The sequence below is a fragment of the Pyxicephalus adspersus genome, chromosome 8 (assembly GCF_032062135.1).
Source record: "Pyxicephalus adspersus chromosome 8, UCB_Pads_2.0, whole genome shotgun sequence".
In the NCBI taxonomy this organism is placed as follows: domain Eukaryota; kingdom Metazoa; phylum Chordata; class Amphibia; order Anura; family Pyxicephalidae; genus Pyxicephalus; species Pyxicephalus adspersus.
The window spans coordinates 12,348,762-12,371,992 of NC_092865.1; the positions used below are offsets into that span (position 1 = coordinate 12,348,762).

Below are 23,231 nucleotides of genomic sequence, written 5' to 3' on the forward strand. Positions count from 1 at the left end.
TTGAAACACAAAATCATGTCAAAATAATAAATCAAATAAATTAAAAAAAGTAAAAATAATAAAAAATATATTCATAATTTTATATTATACTGTAAAATAAATTTTCATGAAAGACAATGTACTGCTTTTACACACATAAATTCACTGTATTGCATTCAATACTCGTATTTTGAGTCATTCACTGTGACTCATTGGATGTAGAGAACGCCGGCTGGAGGAAGCGAGAGGACGGGGATCGTGAAGGAGGATGCCGGCGGATCAGGTAAGGCTTGATTTATTATTGTGTTTCACTGTTTTAGCTACCCCAAGTGTGACTCAGGGTTACTGCTTTCAGCACCCCCGCTCAGGGGGTTAATGCACAATGGGCATTGCTAATTATTTAAAATGGTACCCAATGCACCTTGCAAATGCCCTGCACTCATATATATCAGCACACAACAATTTACACATGGTCAGTACAGAATTTTTTCTCCCCTTGTATGTCAGTGAAATTGGGGTTGATTTACTATAAAAAGTTGGAGCTCTACACTTATGGGCTTATTCACTTAGCTTAGTAAATGCAATGGAAAATAAAAAAGATCAGGTTCAGGTAAATGTTAAAAAACAGGATTTTCACTTGCGTGAGATTGTATAGGTGAAGGCAGCAGGATTTTACCCCAAAGTAAATTACTGGTTAATATTAGCTCAAAATTCCTCTTACACTTCATGTAGCTCGGGGTTGTCGCTTCTACTATACTTCTTCAGCAGAGAATAGACAAAACTTCCCACTTCCATGTCGGCTTCTTTCATCAGGGATTTTGCTATCATCATGATAACAGCAGCAGGGGGCTTATGGTCGAGGATAATACTGGCGGCAATCCTTCGGATAACTGGGTGTTGCTTTATGTCCATATATAACTGGAGGCAGATGTCCAGGACCTGTATAGAGATATGGTGGAATTATTACATTTCAATGGGATTTTGAAGCGGTGGGCCAATATAAGAACTTCTTGATGCCCATTTTGCAACCAGAGGAAGCTGATTGGGGGCTTTGAGCAACAATCGCTAGGACAAAAACCCACACGGTTGTAAGCGCTCCCACTTACATGCAATTGTGAAGTGGTAAATTAGTGTTATGTTACAAAACCCGTATTATTATATTATTATTAAAAATAATAAACAAGATTTAGATAGCACCAACATATTACACAGCGCTGTACATTAATTAGAGTAGGCAGTGTATTTAGCAGGGTTCTCTATACAAATACCTTTCCAGGATTTTTGAAGGCAATGTTTTTCAGGGCCATGGCAGCAGCAGCCTGCACAGGTAGAGGAAGGTTGGAGACGGTGGATGATAATCTTGGAAGGTACTTCAGAATCTTCTTGATACAAACCGCTTGTCCTGAATTTCCTAGACCTTTAAGGGCCAAAATGATCTCCATTGTATTCATCGTAGCGGTGGCATCTGCTAGCAGATCATGGAGGGGCTACAATGACAAGAAGGAAAAAGAAGATAAAAATAATTGTATTTATTGGGTAAAATCAAAGTTCAGATTACGTACATATGCAGAAGTAATAGTGCATCAGTTGACCGGTTTGATGTCCCAAGTTTGGAAATTTACTCCTTTCTGACTTTCCCACAAAAATACAATCATATTGATAAAAGAACATAAATAATGTATATACAGGTAGTCCCCGGATTAAGGACATCTGACATACAAACGACTCCTAGATACGAACAAGGTTTTCCTGCAGGACAGAGGCTTGGAAGGGGAAGGGGGCGGTTTGCATGACTTGCAGAAGAAATCTTTTGCTAAACACAGCTGAGGTTGTGGGTGATCTCAAGAGCTGAGCTGGTCTGTAGCATCTTGCAACTTTTTCATGATCTAGACAATTTAGTTTCCAAGACCAAGACAGTTGTTTCTTTTTGCATATCAAAGCACAGCTTGCTCCAGAAGTTATTGAATGTCTAGGCTCTTTTTGGCCTTATTTGTGATTAATTCACAGTGATCATGCTGCCTAATACTATGTTGAGACAAACATCTGTCCTAATTACATTCATTAAAATAATGTACCCGTTCCGACATACATACAAATTCAACTTAAGAACAAACCCACAGTCCCTATCTTGTATATAACCCAGGGACTACCTGTAAGTGGTGGTAAACAGAATATCTGTTTTATGGACCAAATGTGCTTGTATACTGCACTATAGCTCATTTCCTCTCATCTCTGAATTCAACTGGTGGGACCGTCAATCTAATGTCACCATATGACACTCAAAGTAAGAAGAACAATAGATACCAGACTATATTTCCCAGAATCCTTGCATTAGAGTGGAAACACTGGGCCTGATTTAATAAAGCTCTCCAGGGCTGGAGAGAATACACTTTTATCAGTGAAGCTGGGTAATCTAGCAAACCCGGAATGGATCTGGTCTAGGATTCCAAACATTTACAAGTAAATTGCAAATAACCTTGAAGAAATCCATTCCAGATTTTCTGGATCATTCAGCTTCACTGATGAAAGTGTATTCTCTCCAGCCTCGGAGAGCTTTAATAAATCAGGCCCCATTTGCCAACATGAAGAAGCAGTCCCTACATGAATGGTCCCTACTAAGCAATTGTAAGACCTCAATCTGTGGACAGGGAATTAAAAGGCATAAGAGGTCTTGCTACAGCCAAGCAGAGCTACATAATGGTGTTTTTGAATCTTTAAAGCCAGAGGTTGTTTTTATAGTATTAACATGAATGATAGGAGAATTAGACTTATTCAATTTTAGTTTTACTTGGACTTCAAACTTTTAAAATGTACTGAATCTTTCCTTGACCTCCACCCAGACTGACCTGGTGTGTTCTTACCTATTGGTGTTCTCTATTTAACCATAGTGGGGCCATTAGATAGCAAGCTCCTTGGAGAACACTGGCTGATGTAAATGGTTTATGCTTTGCAGGTCTTGCTAGCTCTGCTTCAGCGTAAGAAATAAATAAAAATAACAGAGTCGCAGGAAATGTTTAGAATGCATGTGCGCACCTCTGTGGTAAAAACTCTGTAGTGTAGTTACTGGGATGACTTGAAATACACAGATTGGCATACAATAGACGCTTCCTGTCCCCCTGTATCTCCTGGGAGAAGCCAATTTGAATTTAGAAGCAGTACCTTTGAAGTCACCAGAAATTTATGACATCGCACAAATGAAATAATACATTTTTGCTGATAGTGAATTAAACCTGACATTCTCATTTACAAAACTATTATGCTGTCTAATCGGGTATCATTTTCCTTTGTAAACGCATTAGCTTAAATAAGACATGATACGATTATACTGGGCGGGTAGGGGAGCTCAGCTTGGCTCAGCTCTACAATATACTGCCTACATTGAGTGATTTACTGAATTCCAGTCAAGATAAGGCTAACATTTTCTTTGCAGCTGAAGCACTTGAATAGATTCTTTTATTGGAACGCTGCAAAAAAAAAACATTTTATATTTATTTTTTTTTTTCATTTTAACTTGCAGGACAACGAGAATAAACTGGGACTTATAAAACAGTTTATATATTAAAGAGAATGTGTATTTTTAGAGATCACTACAAGGTTTGTGGTTGAAAATATTTTGAGGAATTGCTGCTTTTTTAAAATCTAGTTCTCTTTCATTTTTAATACAATCGTTCCTTAATCAATAACACTGGTCAACAAACATTTACTTGCCAAACAGATAAAAGTCATTTTAGGTTATGTTTGATACAAAGATTCTAAATATGGTATTGGTTTTGCTAGATTGGCTTTAGTTTTTTAAATATTGACCTCAATATTAACCTCATAAAGAACTAATGAAACATGAAAATTAAGCAAAATTAAACTAGATATGCTTACGTATACAAAATTACATTTTTAAAAAATACTTAATGACAATATATTCTATATTCAGTATGATTACATAACTAATCACAAAGAAGTCATTGAAAAACTCTGTTTTGTAATATTTCCTTTTATGTTGATGATCACGTTGAAGGCTCCAGCAGTAGTCTGCCAACATGTGTCTATCCCATCTGCCCTGATACCTTTCTTCTATCACCTTTATATCTTGATGGAACCTCTCCCCTTGTTCCTCACTGAAATTGCCATGTTTTTTTGGAAATTTTTGCAATTGGCTATGGAGATAGTGTACCTTTATGCTCATAGTAGCACCCAAATTTTGAAAGTTTAAGAGCAAGTATTGTACCAGTTCTTTATAATTTTGTGCTTTATGGTTACCCATGAAGTTCTTGACAACCATGACATAGCTGTGCCAGGCAGAAGCTTCAGTATCAGTCATGTAACTTGTGAAATTTGAATCATTTATCAGTTTCTGAATCTGGAGTCCTTTAAAGATTCATGCTTTTAATTTTTCAGTACTCAATCCAGGTAAGAATCCACAAATGTATTTAAGGCAATTACATTATTAGATGGGCTCGTTTTTTTTACATGGGGGAACCTGTTGAAAAACTGTCCTTGTTCAGAGCTTTAACAAATTGCTTCATTAATCCCAATTATATGTGTAGTGGAGGGAGAATGATTTTTTCTTTGTCAACCATTGGCTCGTTAATGATGTTCGCTGAATCTTTTTTCATGTTTTACCTTGGAGGCCAGGTCACTTTTTTCCAATGATCCTGCTTTGCTCTACTATCCCACAAGCAGATGAAACATGGGTACTTTGTGTATCCGCTTTGCTTTCAGAGTAGGAAGTTCACCATTTTTAAATCAACACATATGGACAATTGGTGTTCATGATAGCAAAGCTTTTGTAATATTGATATTTTCATATTCTTCTTTAGGTTTTGTTGAGTGACCAATTGGAATTGATGCATAGCAGTTGCCATTATGCAGTAAAACAGATTTCAAACTTTGAGTGGAACTGTCAATGAAAAGTCGTCAGTCTTCTGCTCGGTATTGTGGTACACCCATATGAGCTAGTAGTAGTAGTAGTAGTCCAGGGATGTTAAAACAGTACACAAAGTCTCCATCTTCACTAAAATATGGTAGGAGTGTCACCTATCTTGTCCTATAAACTGTTATTTTAACTTCCGGTCTCAGACAGTTCTTTTCTTTGAGCCTGGATGCTAAAAGTTCAGATGCTTGTTTTGAAAGACTTAGGTCACATATTAATTCATTGAGCTCTTCTTGGGAGAACTGCTGGTTTGATGAAACACTTCCTTCATATTCACTTCCTCTGCTGACTCCTGGATTACACTCCAAACCCTGTATATCCTCCATTTCGGATACAGGAATATCAGGGAGTGAACTAAACACTGGTATGGGAACATCGGCACGATGCGGCACAGGTCCTCCTGCTGATTCCAAATCAGGGTAATCCCTTTTTCTTGTAACGATTGAAACCTTTTACATTCACAGCACAAAAATAACAATCAATATGAGGATTTTGGGCTCTCGCCATTCTATAGGTACACCAAATTTCAACTTTTTAGTTTTCAATTTTTCCACTGTTGTAGATACTCTACACACGTTTTGTATAACTAATGGGGAGCCCAATACTTATCTTGGTCCCCCAGTTTATTACCAAAATATGCAAGATATGCTTGTTTCACAAATTGTACAATGTTTCTTCTCTGTTTTTGCTGAGAATATTTTCTGTTGAGCTGTGTAACTGATGGGATAAATGATGAGTGCAAATGAATAGGAGGGAGCAAACAAGCTTTGACACCACCAGGAAGTATTGGGAATTCTGCCCCTGTAAAATGACCTGGTGGTAAGATGTAAAAGGGGCAATGGAAGCTTATTAGGTGCCTGCATTTAATGCCTGCTAAGAGCCATTTTGGACCTATAGTGAGCCACAGCGTTCTAATATGGGCTCAACTGCAGTCCCATCCCTTGGAAACCATTTTTTTGTGTCTGGCTATGGTGGAACATGATGCTTTTGGCCAAATGCTTGCTTTTAAAAGAACCACTGTGGCTCAGAGGTTGGCATTCTGGCCCTTGCAGCCCTAGGTCCTAGGTTCAAATCTCAGCCAGGGCACTATCTGCGTGCAGTTTACATTTTTTCTTCGTGTCTGCGTGGGTTTCCCCCAGGTACTTTGGTTTCCTCCCACATTCCAAAAACATTCAGATAGATTATATGGCCTCCCCCCAAAATGACCTTAGAATGTGGTAATACCAATTGGCTATGGTGGGACATTAGATCGTGAGTCTATAAGGGACAGCTAGTGATATAACTGTGGTTTTTGTGAAGCGCTGCATAATATGTCAGCGCTATATAAATACAAGTAATAATAATATTAACCATGGCTGCAGCTGTGTGCAAATGTGCTGAGGTTTGCAGCTCCCAACTGCACAGTAACAGTTTGCTGTGTGCCAAGAAACTGTGCAGTTTATGAACGGGTCCTAACAGTTTTTTTTAAAAGAGAAAAAGTCACAGACTTTTGAACATCTGCCTTAGTTTCCAGACTGCAAATCTGCATGTTTGTGTGAGTTAGCCACATTCCAAAAACATACTGGTAGCTTACATGGCTTTAGATTATGTTAAGGATATATGACCATTTATTACCAGTGGCAATTTTGGTGATTACCTGCAGGGCTTCTTCTGAACAATAATCTGTTTCATTGCAGAATTTGTTGACCAGTGATCCATAGGCTAGATAGCTTGCTTTCCGCAATAGAGAGCCACTGTGGGAGTTAACAGCTTCAAGCAAGGCCTGTGGGAAGAAAATAAACATGTTTTCTATCAACCAAAATTAAAATTCCTGTTATTGGTTTAGTACAATATTCTGTATTGTTACCTAACCAACATGGTATTACCAAAAGCAATTTACACCTTTAGGTTAACTTTGGGCAGGAGCGGACATAGGACTTAACCAACAGGGGTTCCAACAGCCAGGCCTGAAGTTGCATGCCAGAGGATCAAAGAATTCTCCAGTGGCCCTCTGCTGCTTAAAAAATAAGGTCCCTTGACACAGCAATCACGGGACATACATTATATTGTTTTATCTGTCTTACAAAGGCTGCTGGGGCTGGAATGTCTTCTAGCACCAAGGGACTATTATTTTTAAAGTAACAAGAGTCCAATGAAGGGCCAGTAAAAGTTTACTATTAATGGGCTACAAGCGAGTTCTGCACAGGGGCCCACTAATGTGGCTACGTCCGCCAATGACCTATAGTTGACCTAAAACTCAATTAATTTGCTTACTTACTTCTCTCAGCCTCCTATGGAGTTTATATCTTCCTTTCAAAAATTACTTTGCTGTTGCTGCTTTCTGAGCAGTAATTATACATAGAAATGAATAGAACCTCCAATGGTCAACGTATGGGTAATTCAACTCTATGAGATGTTACTATGCAGACAGCACTAGATTAAAAGGGAAGAACACTCTTTGATGTTTTGGGATTAAAAAGATACAATTTAAACTTATATAATTGAATGGTCAGGCTTGCTCATTGGTGACTTATATTTGGTCACCTTGGTTTTGTTCATTTTGTCAAAATTTGACACAAGTATATTTAGAGTAAAAAGATGAGAGTAGCAAGCCATAGGGATTAGTCGGATTTTATCTTGTGTTTGTCACAGTAAAAAAATACATAGTTACAAAAACATAGCCAACACATTTTCGAGATACACATCTTACTTAATCAAGGCTCAGGGTTATTGTGCAGAAAGAATCTGGGTTAACACTGGGATTTATTTCTTGGGAAGCTATAGTTAGATGTTCATTAGGTTAGTTTGTCTAACAATGTTCAGTTTGGTTGCCCAGATTCCTTCTGCACAATAAACTCTGATATGAAAAGGATAATTTATGCAAAACTTCTGAAAAGTGTTGGCTATTAGCTCTTCATAGACTCTAATATTGTAACATATTTGGCTCTTTCACCTATTCATTTTAAAAGATCCCTGGGAAAATCATTTAAGTGTTCCATTAGACATTAGCTGTAGCAAAACAGCAATGCTTGGAATTATTCAGAACCTGAACCAAGAATGGATCTTAACTTTAAAACTTTAGCTGGATTATTAGGGGTCATTTAATTCCCCTTGTAGTCAGAGACCATGGGATTTTTCATTTTACCTTCAAGTCACACAAATTAGCAAAATATACTTATGTCATAATAGAACACCAGTTTTACTCTAAATAGCTGTGATGTGATATAGCTGACATACTCACTAATAATTCATATGAAGTGTGAATTTTAATAATAAGTCCACTTTAAATCAAAAACAAAGGAATATTAGCAGAAATAGTGATGACTGCAATGTACGGTAGTGTGACATGCGTGAACAGGATGCATTGGCCTGTGTGAAGTATTTTAATAACACTCAGACTAGACGTACCTTAGCTTCGACTATTGCTTCGCCATCCGCTTTAATTAAATGTAAGGCCAGCGGAACAACTTGTGCTGCCTCAAACTCTGACAGTTCCTTCAGTTTCAGTTTTAGAAACCTTAGTGAGAAATGGGTTCCAACGGCTGGAATAGCATCTAATATCCAGCGCCTGAAAAATAAATGTATATAGAGAATAAAATTATTTATATATATATATATATATATATATATATATATATGCACATAAATATATGTATTTAAAATATTAATATTAAAAAGCTTAAAATGCGTTAATGTATTATTTTACAATATATACTGTTAATACACCAGAGGAGGAGGTAGGAATATATATATTAGGCATAAGAGTTTTTACTTTTCTGAAACATTTATTTTGATGAAATGCATTGACGCCAATGGAAAAGATGAAATTAGGACGTTTTTTGGGAAATTTAAGGATGCAGTTATTTTCAACAGCTTCACTAGTCCCTTTAGGCCTCTTTAAGATGTGAAACAGCCGCTCCAAGACCCCCCCCCCTTCAACTAATACGCTGTCAACCACAGTGACTTGTCCCTTCTAGGAACTGCTCCGCAATGCACCTCAGTTGTTTGCAAACTCATGCTGAAAATAGTTCCAACCATAGGACATTCAGTTGAGCAATGTTTTGCTGAACTGCAAGTCTGAAATGACCCTATGTATTCCTTGACTGGTGGCGCCATTTAAAAACCATTGCCCCCTAAATCTTCAAAAAAAAAAAAAAAAACACCAGTGATCCCTGTGACAGTGTTGGTGCTTTGGAATTGGCTTCTCTGGTAACAACATTATCCCATGATGACACAGAGAGAGACCTCAGTTCTGTGTAGACTTTGATGGTCAAGGATTTAGAGGGTATATGGCGCTTCTATTTGTCAGAGAACAGAGCCACAGGGGAACACAAGGTAAATAAGTGTAAAATGCACAGTGCAGGTTCTTGGTGATTTGTAATGAAATTTTGGTTTATGGAGGTCTATACATTTCATTGAATGGAATTACAAAAAAAGTCAATTTTTTAACATACAATTACAACAGGAGAGGCATTTTTCAATTCTGAACAAAATTACAAGAAAACATTCAGTCTGCTTGCTCAGAATGTTTACACTTGTTCAGTTAAAGCAATGGTTGTGCCACCGGATCAATGCATTCTGAGTCACAGACCCACAACTAGCATGCAGTTCACGATTGCTGAGGACATTCTGCACACATCTTGGTATTGATATCAGAAAGCCAACCACTATTTTAGGAGATCGGCAATGGCAGTCTCTCCGCATGCCCAATGACAGGTTTACTTTAAAGTGTGGGGGTTTCCATTGCTGACCTCTTTTGAGCATGATAATTCCTTTACTGTTACTATGAGGTTTTGACTTTCTAAGCTTTGTAAGTCCTTGACCCAGAACATGTAGAGAGACAAGGAACTCACCTCCATTCTAAAACACTCATTTGCTTGTTCAGGGGCTGTGACTTAAAAGTTTGGAAGCAGATACAACCAGAAAACTAGCAGTTGTAATGCATTTTTAAAGAAAGCCCCCATATGTTTCCCATTACGGAGCATCTTTTAGAGTCTAGAAGAGGTCAAAGGTCAAGGTCATTTTATCAATCATTGTAAAACGTAGTCTTTCTCAGCCTTTTTACTTGTTGGGAAATCTTAAAATAATTTTCAATTTTCGGGAAGGAAGTGGGAAAACAACTTTAAATTGGTGGCCAGTGGAAAGAATGTGCCCCTACAGTCATTTATTTGCCTCTACCAAGTGGTGTTGGTCCCAAATGGGAGCTCAACCAGCCAGAGTTTGAGGAATCTCCAACAACCTGTGGCAAAAGCCTTGGGTTCCACAGAATCCTGAGTGGGAATGGATGACATAAACTCTTAAAATCGCAAGGAATGTGTAACTATACAAGAGACTGCATTACCCAAGGTAATCAGATAATCAGAAGATAGCAAGGAAATATTAGTGGCTTCCTTCTGCTATCAAACACTCTACTACATATAGGAGCCTCTGTTGCAGCCCCTAAAGTCTGCAGGAGGGCACTCAAAATGTTCAGTATATGTACAGCTACAGAGGATTGTCAAAAAATGGTGACATTACAGTTGTATTTGAAGGCTAAGAAAGTGCTGCAGGAAACTGTTAGAGATTAAGGTTACGGTATAGGAGACCAGGGATAGAGATCACTGCCTTTGCACTGTCAATTCAGTTCTGCCACTACTGACTACCCGAGCCTAAGGTCTGCACCCATAAGTACAAAATAAATGTGTGTGGCGGTTAAGACAAAAATCTGGGCACCAGGGCTCCTCAGCATTGTCATTGTCTCACTGGTACACATTAAAACTACACATTTTATTTGGGATTCTGAGTCTCCGTGGTTGGAAAAACTAAGACTGTGAGGATCATAGATTGAAGTAAAATCAAAGTAAGCAATTTTTAGTACTAGAGAGGATCCTCTGCAACCCTGCAAAATCAAAGCTAAGGCTGAAGGTCAGCCTTAAAGTTGAACTGTCCTAAACTGGGGTCTGAAGATAATAGGATAATATTATTAATATTATAATAATAATATTATAATACTATATGAAGGTAATAATATAATGTGCAATGTGTGTTCTCACCTCCAGTGATACAAGGTCGCCACCACTACCATCTTTCCAGTCTTTTCCTGGTCCAGAATCTTCAACCATTGGTTGACCATATAATACACCTCTCAGACCAGAAGTTGCACATATACATTTTTGGTTTAAGCTAGCATTATAAGGGTTGTTGTGTTTTTGAGGTAACAAGTCTGAAGAAGGGGAATAGGTAAATTTCAATACAGTCATGATCACTATACCTGTAATGTTGCCTGTGTGAAAACTGCTTCCATATGGCTTCAAGTTCTTCCAAGCTTAACATACGTAAATGTTGTACCAACTGCATAAACTTCATTGGAGAGACCTTTGAAAGTGATCCCATGTTATTATTCACCAAATGTTGCAGGAGAGTACTAACCTGCAGAATTGGTATAAGCAAAGAAACCGCATTAGGGAGAACATACAAACTCCATGCAAATAGTGTATGAGTACAAATTGAGCAACACTGCTGCTAAAATTGGATTGGCACTGCCATCCTCTGCACACATACATTATACCGTACAGTGGGACATATGTTCCTATATGGGATAGTGGAATCTCTTCTGGGTATGTTTCACACCCACCCTCCAGCTAAATACTCTTCTGCTGGCTTTGCAGATAGCGGACTAAATGGCAGCCCTTAAGGGAAACAATAAATGACTGCAAAACTGAAGCGGAGGAACTGTATTGAATGCACATTTTTTGCATAGTTGCCAAGACCAGTGTTTCTTGACTTTTTACATGGGGGAACCTGTTGAAATAATTTCAAGTCTTCAGAGAACACTATTTTTGTAATTACTATTTCCACAGTTCACAGTACATTCGTATGGTGATCCATAGGAAGAATGCCTCCTACATTACTGGCCATTGGTAAGAATTACAGATCAAAAGATCATTGGTATCTATTAAACTGACGAGAGCCACAAACTGCTCATTGCAAACTCTGGAGGAACCCTGGTTAAGAAACATTGCTCTAGATAGCATTGTAAGGTTTTCCATGTAGTATGGGTGTCATGTTTATGGACTAACCTACTTTACCTTGACTTTTACTTAAGTCAATACATGTGCAGCTAAGTCCTAGCCAAAACTTAACTTTGGATTTCCAAAGAAAAGGATTGTAGTTACATTATTTATATTTTAGTAATTTTAAATATGATTCCCACAAACAGTACCTAACAGAGTTCTCTTTTAATCTTGAACTATTTTATACAATTACTTGTATCTTAGAGCAGAAATGCGTAAAATCTTGGGCCTGCTTGGCACGCCAAGAAGAAACTTTGCGCAGACACCAATTATAATTTTTTCCCCCTACATCTTCAAAATGCATAGCAAACTGGAATACAAAAAGCCGACAGGATATTCTTAGCCATCGCGTACCTGGTTCTCTGCATTTTTTGTTCTTAACAACTGAATAGGAGTTTGAATCAGTTTCTTCTCAAAGTGATACCGTAGCGACTCTTTGGTAATATAGTCATTATTCTCCGGGGTCGAATGAATCTGCTCTTGAACTGCAGCTAATACAAGTCTCTGCCTGTGAACGGTAACAATGATATGAATCTCGTGCAGTATTAGAGGGGAATATGTACACCTTGAATAAAACAAGCTTCTCTTGCTGCACAGTGGAGGGTTTTTTTCCTTGGTTATACACTCTATATTTTCTATTCAAATGGGAGCTGCTAAAATAGGTTTTCAGATTTTTTCTGCAATTTTATCTAGGCCACAAGTTATTCAACTGGAACAGATGTGTGCAATGCACTAAGCAGCCTGTTCACCGTACATATCTTTGAATTGTGTTGCAGACATCTAAACATGGTAAAAAGGAGTCTGTTAACTGAAAATATATGTTAAAAGATTTGCTGATGTGGATATATTTTGATATGAAATACCATTTTACATAGAAAATACTTCTCTTGGCTGCAGACGTAACCCGCACTAGGCTCCTGTGTAGAAATATCTTGGGTTCCCCCAGTGAACTGTTCCCCTAGTCGTTGCCCCCGTGGCACACTTTGCACCTCCCTTTGCTTACCCCTGCTTTGACATAGCGTATCCTGTGCCAGTCAAATGACCAAAAAAAAACAGTTTCAGTAATCAATATTTAGTAACTCAAATGGATGATTCTTCCATTTTGTAGGAATTACACTACTGAATTCCTAGCTTATCAAGCTAAAGGTTGGATAAACAAATTCGGGAAGGATAGGCTCAAAGCTAAGAGGGCTAATGCTGTATTTTGGTAAATGCAATATAAGTATCTCCATTGGACCTGGTATTAGCATCTTGTGTCCTACATAGATAGGGTATAGGAGGAAAAGAAAGCAGTACAATAGACCAATCTGTTTATTTGACAAAATAAGCATATCTATAGGAGGAGAATGGAGTGACAGACAGGTGAGCTGGTCATTGTCCTGCTACTCCTTTCACTGGCGAGTCACAGAGACCAGTGTGTCAGGTCTGGGATGACCTAAGCCATCAGACTAAGGACAACTAGTGGTTAAACTTGGCAAGTGTTAATTTCGAGTGTTAGGTTAGCCCAGAAACTAGGTTAAGCCCAGTTTATGTTAATGAAATATTTATGAAGTCAGTAAAATTTTGCCACAACCTTTATATTTATAGTCTTACTTTCCCTTCATTCCCTGTAGTCGCAGTTGTTTCTAAGTATGTATGTGTGGTTTAATAGGCACTATTTGATGGGCACCAAATTAGTCAAATCTTACCTGCCAATAAAAGTCTATGGGAGGAAAAAAATAAGGTCTAGAGGGAGTGGTTGCTACTTAGCTCTGCCAACATAGAGCATTGCAGTCTGAGAGTAGGCTTCAGCAATTTCATGGAGAAACCCCACTACTACTACCCCACTACAACTCAAGTTTTGGAACATATAAGATTGGCACCACTCACTTCCTGCAGTCCAACAAACTCTCCTCCCTCAAGGATTGAGTGACACCCTGCAAATGCAGTGTCCACTTATAAAGAATAATCACAACAGAAGCATAATAAGGCTTAATTAGGCCATTTTTGGGACAAATAGCACTCTCTTTCATAGCCAGATCGACTTTTCTAAAGCTTTTCAGACACCTGTTCTTTGGTGAGGCTTGTATTCAATGTGTTTCTATCCAACAATGAAGAGGCATCACTTCGGTATCTATAAGCGTCTTCAACAATGAAGTTCAAAGGGCAGCCACTAATTAGATCTCAGTGTACTGTAGCAAACTCAGTATAAGGACAAATTCTATTTAGCTGCTATTGGTTACTGCATTGTACCCATGGCTAATGAACCTTACAAAGCCCTGTTGAATAAAACCATTAGAGCTTGACCTCTGGGCAGGACTTTAACGTTACACATCTCTACTTTTCTAATGAAAAGATGTAGAAATGTACCTTGCTTCCACCACCACGGCTCCATTGATTTCATTGAATGGCGTGAACTGGTGAACTTCTCGCACTTCTGCCCTCAAGAGACGACCACCTGTATTTGTTGCTTTCACGTCATAGTTGTAGGTCGCAGCTGCTCGGGAATTTTTGTTTCTCTCAAGAAAACAGACCATCAACAAATAAGTATGTTTTTTCATAAAAACAGTGAATAAAAACTGTACTCTAAAAGAGGGGACAAAGAAACTTTACCGGCAAAAAGGTAGAAATAATTAAATTAAAGGGTGGTGGTGTACCTGTTTGCAGGATGGGCATGTGTGGAAGTAGGCATTTCCGTTAACCATCCTTTGACGTTGTTGGCAGTTATTTAGGTTTACAGATTTGGTAATGACCAGTTGCTTTTCTTTTGGCTTTTCCTGAGTTACATAGCTGGCTTGGCAAAATCCTCCAATTCCATTCTATCAAAGTAAAGAAGACATTATAATGATCATGGTCATTATTCATACAAAAGTGCTGTTCAAATAGTCCAACTCACTCATGATAAATCAATACCATCATCCAATGTTAAAGCTGAATTCTATTAGACACACTTTAATGCAGCCTAAATCATTATCATCTATTATTAATATTAATATTATTATTATTATTATTATTATTATTACTGTAGGCAGTATAAGTCTCTGATTTTGACTTGGTGTTGGCCTCTTCCATTCCCTGTTCATCTAGGATAGTGTCTGAGATGAAGAAAAAGCAACAGGAGTCCCACAGATCATGTGCTGAAAAGATTTATTCTAATAGGAGAAAACATCAAAATGATTGAGAGATTAGCTAATCACATGGATTCTCCTTTGACTGTCCAATCAATGATAAAGACATATCCTGGGCAATTTGGGCTCAGATGAAAAAGTTTGTATAATATCGGCCAACAAACTGAGGGCACCTTGCCCACCTTGAAAAAGAAAGCCCTGGGTTGTAAGTGATTATTGCAACATGAGCTTCTTTTTTTCTTGTGTAAATCCCCATTTGGATGTAGGCCCTATTTAAATATTTCTATTATTACACAATATTTATATAGTGCTGACATATTGTGCAGCGCTTTGCAAAGTCCATAGTCTGTCACTAGCTGTCCTCATAATCTAATGTCCCTACTATAGTCATATGCATTTAGAACAGTTTATGGTCAATTTTGAGGGGAAGCTAACTAATTTATCTTCATGTTTTTGTAATTTAATAATAATTTGCAAGCATATATGGGTTTAGTGGATGGCTGGGAACCTATGGCCTGGGGAAGAGGTAGAAATAGCTCCCAAAGGCCTCTTTGCATTAAAGTGGACTTAAACTAATATGTTTACCTAACATAAAAGGGTAGACAGCCCTTTTATATAGGGTAAAAATTGCCTTGTTTTTTGGGGGGGAGGAGGTTTAAAACACTTTTTAAAAAAAAAAAAGAGTTTAAATCTTCTCCCCCCCAAAAAAAGTCAAGCCCCTCCATCATAATGGGAGGGGATCTCAAATATGTCATGAATGCCGGGAGGCTTCTGGCTTCTCCTTGTTGTTGCCCTGAGACCGGGCATGCGAAGAGGGAGCTTTTTCTTTAATGGGATAAAAAATGCTGATCTCATGCATGCACAGTGCGGGATGGAATGACGTAGGAAGAAGAACAAAGAAGATGGTGGCGCCTGACGCTTTCCCCTTGGCATGATAAAGGAGGATACCAGGACGACGTAGGACTCGATCCAGGAAATCCCTGAAGGGATCGATGGATTTTTGAAGGTAAAGGTTAGTGAGTTTTTTTCACAGTTTACTTGTGCTTTAAGTCATGTAAGCTCTCAAAGCCATAAAGAATTTTTAATGCCCTAAGACCTCCTTCTATCAACTTCTGTAATCCCAAATCTGATCAGAACCAGATACAGAAGGTATATAATATAATGTAAGGGCCACCAGCATTTACTGACCACAGGTCATGCTGATGTCTGAATGATGACTTATCTACAAATAGGCTAGCTAACCCAACATATTTTGGTTTTGGCTAAAGGGGCCATTGCCCTTCAGACCAGTCTTTCCATGTATAACCTGAGGTGTTCTCCTTTGCCTATGTACAGGTAAGTCCTTCATACAGAGCTGTATTTGTCACCTGTGCCTGGGAATTGGGGGTTCCATTGCACATGCAGCTTCTGTTTTGTTGCCATTGACCCCCACACCATCTTGTGTGCTAAAAAAAATGATTTTGGTCCTCTTTAATTAGGTGCATAAAATGCAAATTTTTTGCCCTAAGTATTGTTCACAGCAGTGTATGTGGTGAGGTTTTGTTGCGTTGAAGATAATATGTAGTATATAGGGTTTGAAGGGTATGCTTGGGGTTGTTCAAGGTGGGACCCAAGGGGTTTTGGAATGGGATAGGGTAAGACAAAAGAATTCCCTTCTTAGACACTTGCTCCCAACACTTTTTGTAGTTTCCCCCTCACTTCTTGCTCTAGTCACAAAAATATGGTGAATCTTCCCCACCAAGACTCAATCAGCATTTAATACCTGGCAAAGAGTCTCCAAAACTAAAATAAAGTTGTGCCTTGAAATACTTCTTTATGATATATTAGCTATTATTTTAAGTTGAATATATGATGTGGGTTACACATTTAAAGAAGAGCTGTGATGATATTTTACTGTCAACCCCAGAAAATATGTAGTTAAAAATCTTTAAAAACTTCAGTATCCTCTCCTGAGCTGACCATCGCCAATTTGCAGAAACTTCTTATATTGTTCATAAAAGAATAAGATCCCATAGATCATTCATCTGCACAGAGACAGAATGTTGAGCCTCGGGTCTAGTAGCTTCAGCCACAGGCAAGAATGATTTCAATGGGGCAGTCAAGTCTGGACCTTCCCCCAGGAATAAAGGATGGGACAACTAAGGTCACACACGCACACCGTGTGGAATTTTGAGTTCCTCTGAATTGGCAGAGTGAATGCAGAATGGATTGCAAGTTCTGGACTGCTTACTAATAAGTCAATCTGTGGTACAACATTTGTCCTAATGCTCAGTGTCAGTGTAAAAGCTTTCCAAATTCTTATATTCTATTCTAAAAAGTAAACTTTTCAAGTGTACAAAATATATTTTACCCATATCATTATATTGTTGCAGCCTTCAACATTCAAAAGCAGCTCTTTAGCTTCAGCTAAATGTCTGTACCTAGGCTGAGAAGTGGTTGTATGAAACTCCAGCTGTAAAAACTCCAACTGAAGCTCCAACGTGGCACTTTTTTATCCTAATTCCCCTAATCAAACACTTTATGCCTGAGCAGCCAATTGAGAAAATCATTTAAGAGCAGAGCAGGGATAGATTGCTTTAGTTTCTGAATAGTATGAATTGCAGAAAGTCATAATTTGGGGGAGGTTTGAGGGTTGTTTGTAGTGGATTAGGTAATGAGGGAGCCTCATATATCACCAAAAGGTTTTGTATTTTAGTCCAGCCAGTCCTGGGATTTTCACAAGCCGACCAAATACACAGCAAGACTGCTGGGCTGACTTTTCTCTGCCACTCTGCCAATGAAAGCAGAACTAAACTTGTTGGTGGGTGGTGAGTTTCTGCCAAATTAACAAGAATTATTATTATTATAGAACATACTTACCACTCTGCAACTGCCCTGCATCCATTGAAAGCGTCATCATCCTTACAGGCTGCTGGTGGACTTCCATGAAGAGGGCAATCCTCTTCAGCCATTGGAAGGCTACTGACTGCTGCCATAATCCGCAAGTCTTCACAGAATACCTGCCAATTATGGTACGGACTTACCTGTGTGCAACCACCCTGAATCGAGGATAGGTCAAAAACCTGTCATCACAGTATCCTGGGAAGGTCCAATCTTCATCTTCACTTCACCATGAGCCAGGAATTTACTTTTTTACAATAAAGACATTGCATGGTGCCTTTTAGTTTACCGAGTTTAGTTCCGCTTTAGGCAATGGTCTTCCAGGTCTTCTAGCTTTGATTGGGCAGTGAACTGGCATCTACAATCTTACCTGCTCTCTCTTTCCTTTTCTTTGTTAACAGATTTGCTCGTAAAATACCTGATTGGCTCAAAAGGTGCCCTTTCCTCCTGCCTGCTGAATGCTTTTCTTTTTTGTATCTGCCTGTAGCTTAGCTTTTGATTTTAATGCCTACATAGCAGCTTTAAGTTTGCAATGAGTCACTTTAAAACTTTTAAAACATTTTGAAGGTAAATGTTTCAAATATAGCAAATATATATACCAAAGTTCCCTTTAAAGCAAGACAAATCACTTTACTTTTAACCATACAAAGTTACGCCTCCAAGCCTTGCCTTTATCTTCTTTGATTACCTACATGGCTTTATAAAGAAGTCATAAAAAGTCACATACAGAAGCAGCAGCGTGTTCTTGACACGAGGTTCCTTGGAATAACGTTTCCTTAATGTTTATCTCATCATACTTACATGTCACAGTGCCATTCAATAAATTAAGCCACGTTTTATAAAGAACATTTTTTTACTTAGAGGTTTCTCTCTATGGGTACTTGTACCCTCTGCTGACCCTCTTCTTGGCAATAATACTTTCTTTTTTTCCGGATGAAAGTCTAGAGCCCGCAATTTCATAGATGGCCTTGTGAACTTTCATTGAGTGATCTATCTCAAAGTTCTCCTTTCACTCACTCTAGTCACTCCTAAATTTGTATTATTTTTTGAAATCTTCACATTTTTTTTTTTGTTTTACAAATTAGGATACAACTTATTGTACTGGGAATAATTCTGTTTCCTAATATATATATATATATATATTTAGAGAGAGAGGGAGCCTTCTATGTACCAATAGGTATGTTTTTTGTTTTTTTTATCTGACCTCTGTATTCTGCCCTTGTTAACCTGTATCACCACACGTGTGTGCTTTCAATGGTGAATGTCTTAGAAATATTTTTCTTAGTTCTGTTATTGGAACATTCTGAAAGGGCGAGGGTGAGTGGTAAAAGAGACAAAACACATACATAGAAAAAGCAAAATATCATTTATATTTATTGAGTTTTACAATAATTGCAGCATTTACCTTAAAGATAAATTCCAGATTTACATTTTATTCACATTCTTTCTCTGCTATACCTCTCTTTCTGTTCCCCTTAACCCTTGGCATGAATTTTTGGAAAACTTTTTTATACTTACTCCCACATGCCCGGAGGGTTTTCATTTCCAGTTCTTTGGGACTAGGAGATCCATAGTGATGCAGGAAGCTACACTGACATAATGGGCTTTATTTATTAAATTAATATAGGCAGTTCAAATAGCAAAGTGAATTATCCCTTTGCTTAAAAATTGAGATAAAACTCGTAAATGAATAGCCTAAATTACTAAATTAGAGCCGATGACATCCAATACATTCTATGCTTTACTGTATGGCAAGTGCAGGGCACCATAATTATGTTTTCTTATGGGGTGAGCCTATTATGCTCTGGGCTCACATGAAGTGGGTTTAATGATAGAGGACATCATCTGTATGGAAGAGGACCGGGACCTGGACCATGGATAGGTTAGACCAATGATGGATAAGAGGTAAGTACTGCAGTGAAAGCAAAGGACCTTTTTCATTAAATCTCTCCAAGACTGGGGAAGATAGACTACCCAGAAGATAGAACCTGGGTGATCCGGCAAACCTTGAATAGATCTAGTCTAGGATTAAAAACATTTGCCAACTAATAGTAAATTATTCCTAAAAAATTATTCCAGATTTGCTGAGTCACCCAGGTTTCAAATGATAGCACTGGGGAACGCATTTTTGTTGAGTTAGATCCTACACTTGTTTTGTACTAATTTTTAGGTGGTGAATCCAGAAATGATCCCAGTTTTTTGCTATCACATCCAGTTTTATGATACAGAGTACCCTCTATTTTTGTAAAAAAACATACAGATTTTACATACAATGAAAAAATGATGAAATATTAATATGATTGTACTGTTTATTTACATTTATTTAGTTCACACAAGGATTTATTGTTACTCTATGACATTTGTTTTACAGTAAACGTTTGAAAATTATTGGGTAAGTGGTTAAGGTAAAAATGTACGCTTATAGCTTTTCCTGGAGTGTTCAGTGTTGGGACAATCCCGCCGGATGCTCCAACAATAGTCAGCCATCATATGTACATCCCATCTACCCTGATATCGTCCTTCCATGACCTTCAAATCTTGGTGGAATTGTTCACCTTGCTCATCACTGACTGCACCAAGGTTTTCCAGGAAGTGAGAACGATGACTATGCAGAAAATGCACCATGATGCTCATATTGTAACCAATCATTTTGTATCTCCCCACAATTTCTGTGTAAATATTTGCTCATATGTTTCCAAGAAAGTCCTTGACAATGGGTTTGAATGATAACCAAGCATTCTTTTCGACTTCTGACATTGTCCCGATGAAATGTTCATCCTTGATGACCTGCCAAATCTGTAGACCATCAAACACACTGGCCTTTATTTTTTCAAATGACAGGCTGGAAAATGCCAAAATGAGGTACTTGAAACAGTCTCCTTCAGTTGGCAAAGCTTTACTGAACTGCTTTATCAGATGTGCAGAGGCGGTAATATAATATTCTTTCTATGACCAAGAAGGAAGCATACCATTTTTGGGTCAGCACAGATGACCCAATTGTGTTGGTGATATTGCAACAACTCCATGACTCTCTTTATGTCTACATATTCTTCACAAAGAGAAACTGAATGGCAAATTGGGACTGACCCAAATATATTGCCATTGTGAAGGAGGACACACTTTAAGCTGCGCTTTGAGCTATCGATGAATAGTCGCCATTCAGTTAAGTTATAAATTGGAATTCCCAAATCCTCCATTGAACCAGGTATGTTATGGCAATACACAAAGCCACTGTCAGTTCTAAAGTACTGCAGAAATGGGATTTCTCTTGTTCGAAGGTAAGATACCTTTGTTCCTTTTTCAAGTAAAATTTTCTCACGCAGTCTTGATGCCAGGAGTTTTGAAGCCTTCTTCGATAGTCTCAAATCACGTGCCAAATCACTCAACTCATGCTGATCAAATCCCTTACAAACAGAGTCCTCCTCAATTTCAAACTCTTCATCATTGTTGTCACCTAGTTCATCACCATAATCACGTTCTTCAAGAGAGGGTAGTGTAACGAAAACCGGCACTGGGATTTCATCTGAATGAGCCACTGGGCGTATAGCCGATGGTAGACTAGGATACTCTATGTTACATTTATTTTTCTTGTTATATCCTGAAGTTTTCCCTATACAAAGGTAACAGTCATTGAAATGCTCTCCTGGCTCTTGCCAAACCATAATATAAGTGGTAGAGAAAAAAACTGACGTGATAGAAGAAAACTAACTGCACTTTACTAAAAATTAAAGTTAACAAAAACTTTGTTAAAAAATGTTCCCCAGTGTAGTCTGTCTCCTCCAGCCATGGCAAGTTTTAATAAATCAGGCCCCATATATAGCCCAACAGAAGGGTGAGAAAATATAACTGTCCCCATTCAAATATATAACTATACACTAAACACAGAACAGCATTTACAAAACATGGATTAGATTGTTCATTTCTTTTTTTATCAAAGAAAATAAATTATTATTGCATCAGTTACTACTGTGCCTATCAGCCTTTTTTATAGACATAGCATGTAATTAGATTTTACATCTTTTTAAATAAGCATCTATTTCAATAAACATACTTTATTAAAATGTAATAATTCATCTAACAGTATATAAATTTAATCAAATAAGAGTTACCATTAGCCTCCCACCTTTTACACTGTATGCACTCAAAAAAACATGTGTTATTAAATTAAAATGCACATGCATTTCAGCATAACTTTCAGATGCTCTGATATGTGTTTTCCTATATGCTTTTTATGTGTTACTTTAACGTTTGTTTTTATGTTGCTTGAGTTACAATCTTCCTTAGTCATGAAGTAAGGCGTGGGCAAGGTTAAGATCAGCTGTGAACCTGTTGTGCCCTAATGTCCACTTTAACTATGGGGTGAATTGTCAGAAAATATGAAGGTTTTTCAGTCTGAATGGTGGATGTTAGTCTCGAATCTGAACAGCACCTCTAGTTGTGATGTCCACGAGTCCAAGGTCAAATGATTGTAATGTGTTTTGCCTACATCTAAGTGCAGAGCAGTGTAAAGGTCCTTAAAGCTGAACTCAATCCTGTTATACTCACCTGTTTTCATTCTTTCACAGACACCATCATCTTCTTTCCTCTTCTCTTCCTTGTTGTGATCTCTGGCCATCTTTATTGGCAGGGAACCTTTCCTAGGAGTTCATTCAGCCCTGGGCATCCCTGGCTGTGAGCAACCAGGCAAGTAGGAATTTTTATTGCAGAAGGGACACTGCCAGTCCCTTTCTGAAAAAAAACCCTACCTGATTAAAAATTTTTACAGATGAACTTAAATTCTGTTTTAAGAAAACCCACAAAATATTAAAAATTGTAAGCACTTACCTCCTGCAAAATATATGCATTCTGAGTCTTTTTAATCGTAAGCTGAAGAATATTCAGAATACCTCTGAGCAGATTGACCGTAGTCTCTGATAGGCCTTTTGGTATGTACAGATCTCCAACTTGACCGTGATTATACTCGAACTTGATTGGTGCAGCAAGTTGTTTCTCAAGTAGTTTAGTGAGTTTCGTTGAACTTGTAAATTTATTAGTTGGCCAGATGCCATTAAATTCTTGCACCTCAATGTTATGAATCTGGGTAATATAAAAGAAATATAAATGGTTATTTTAAAGCCCAATCTAAATAGATATTTTGTCGTATATAGTTTGTATTCAAAAGAACAGCTGTGCAGGATGCCATAGTGAGAATTTGCAGTTCAGGAAGCTCCAAGAAGTTCCCCATTATTGTAATAGACTTGAATCAACTTTCTCTTCTATCCAATACAATGCTGTGTTTGGAAGCTTGTGCCCTATTTAACAGTGGGG

General features: G+C 37.9%; 1 protein-coding gene across 1 annotated transcript in view; it reads right to left on the minus strand.

Annotated features, from left to right (window-relative positions):
- Positions 1–23,231, minus strand: part of LOC140337163 (vitellogenin-1-like) — a 74,709-nt gene that overhangs the window by 40,819 nt on the left and 10,659 nt on the right. The window contains exons 4-12 of the mRNA XM_072420734.1: positions 22,749–23,000; positions 14,574–14,735; positions 14,287–14,435; positions 12,292–12,445; positions 11,136–11,293; positions 8,294–8,453; positions 6,543–6,668; positions 1,248–1,466; positions 701–918 (exon numbers count right to left, since the gene is read on the minus strand). Coding sequence (XP_072276835.1) covers positions 701–918; positions 1,248–1,466; positions 6,543–6,668; positions 8,294–8,453; positions 11,136–11,293; positions 12,292–12,445; positions 14,287–14,435; positions 14,574–14,735; positions 22,749–23,000 — 1,598 coding nt within the window. The remainder of the gene's footprint in view (positions 1–700; positions 919–1,247; positions 1,467–6,542; positions 6,669–8,293; positions 8,454–11,135; positions 11,294–12,291; positions 12,446–14,286; positions 14,436–14,573; positions 14,736–22,748; positions 23,001–23,231) is intronic.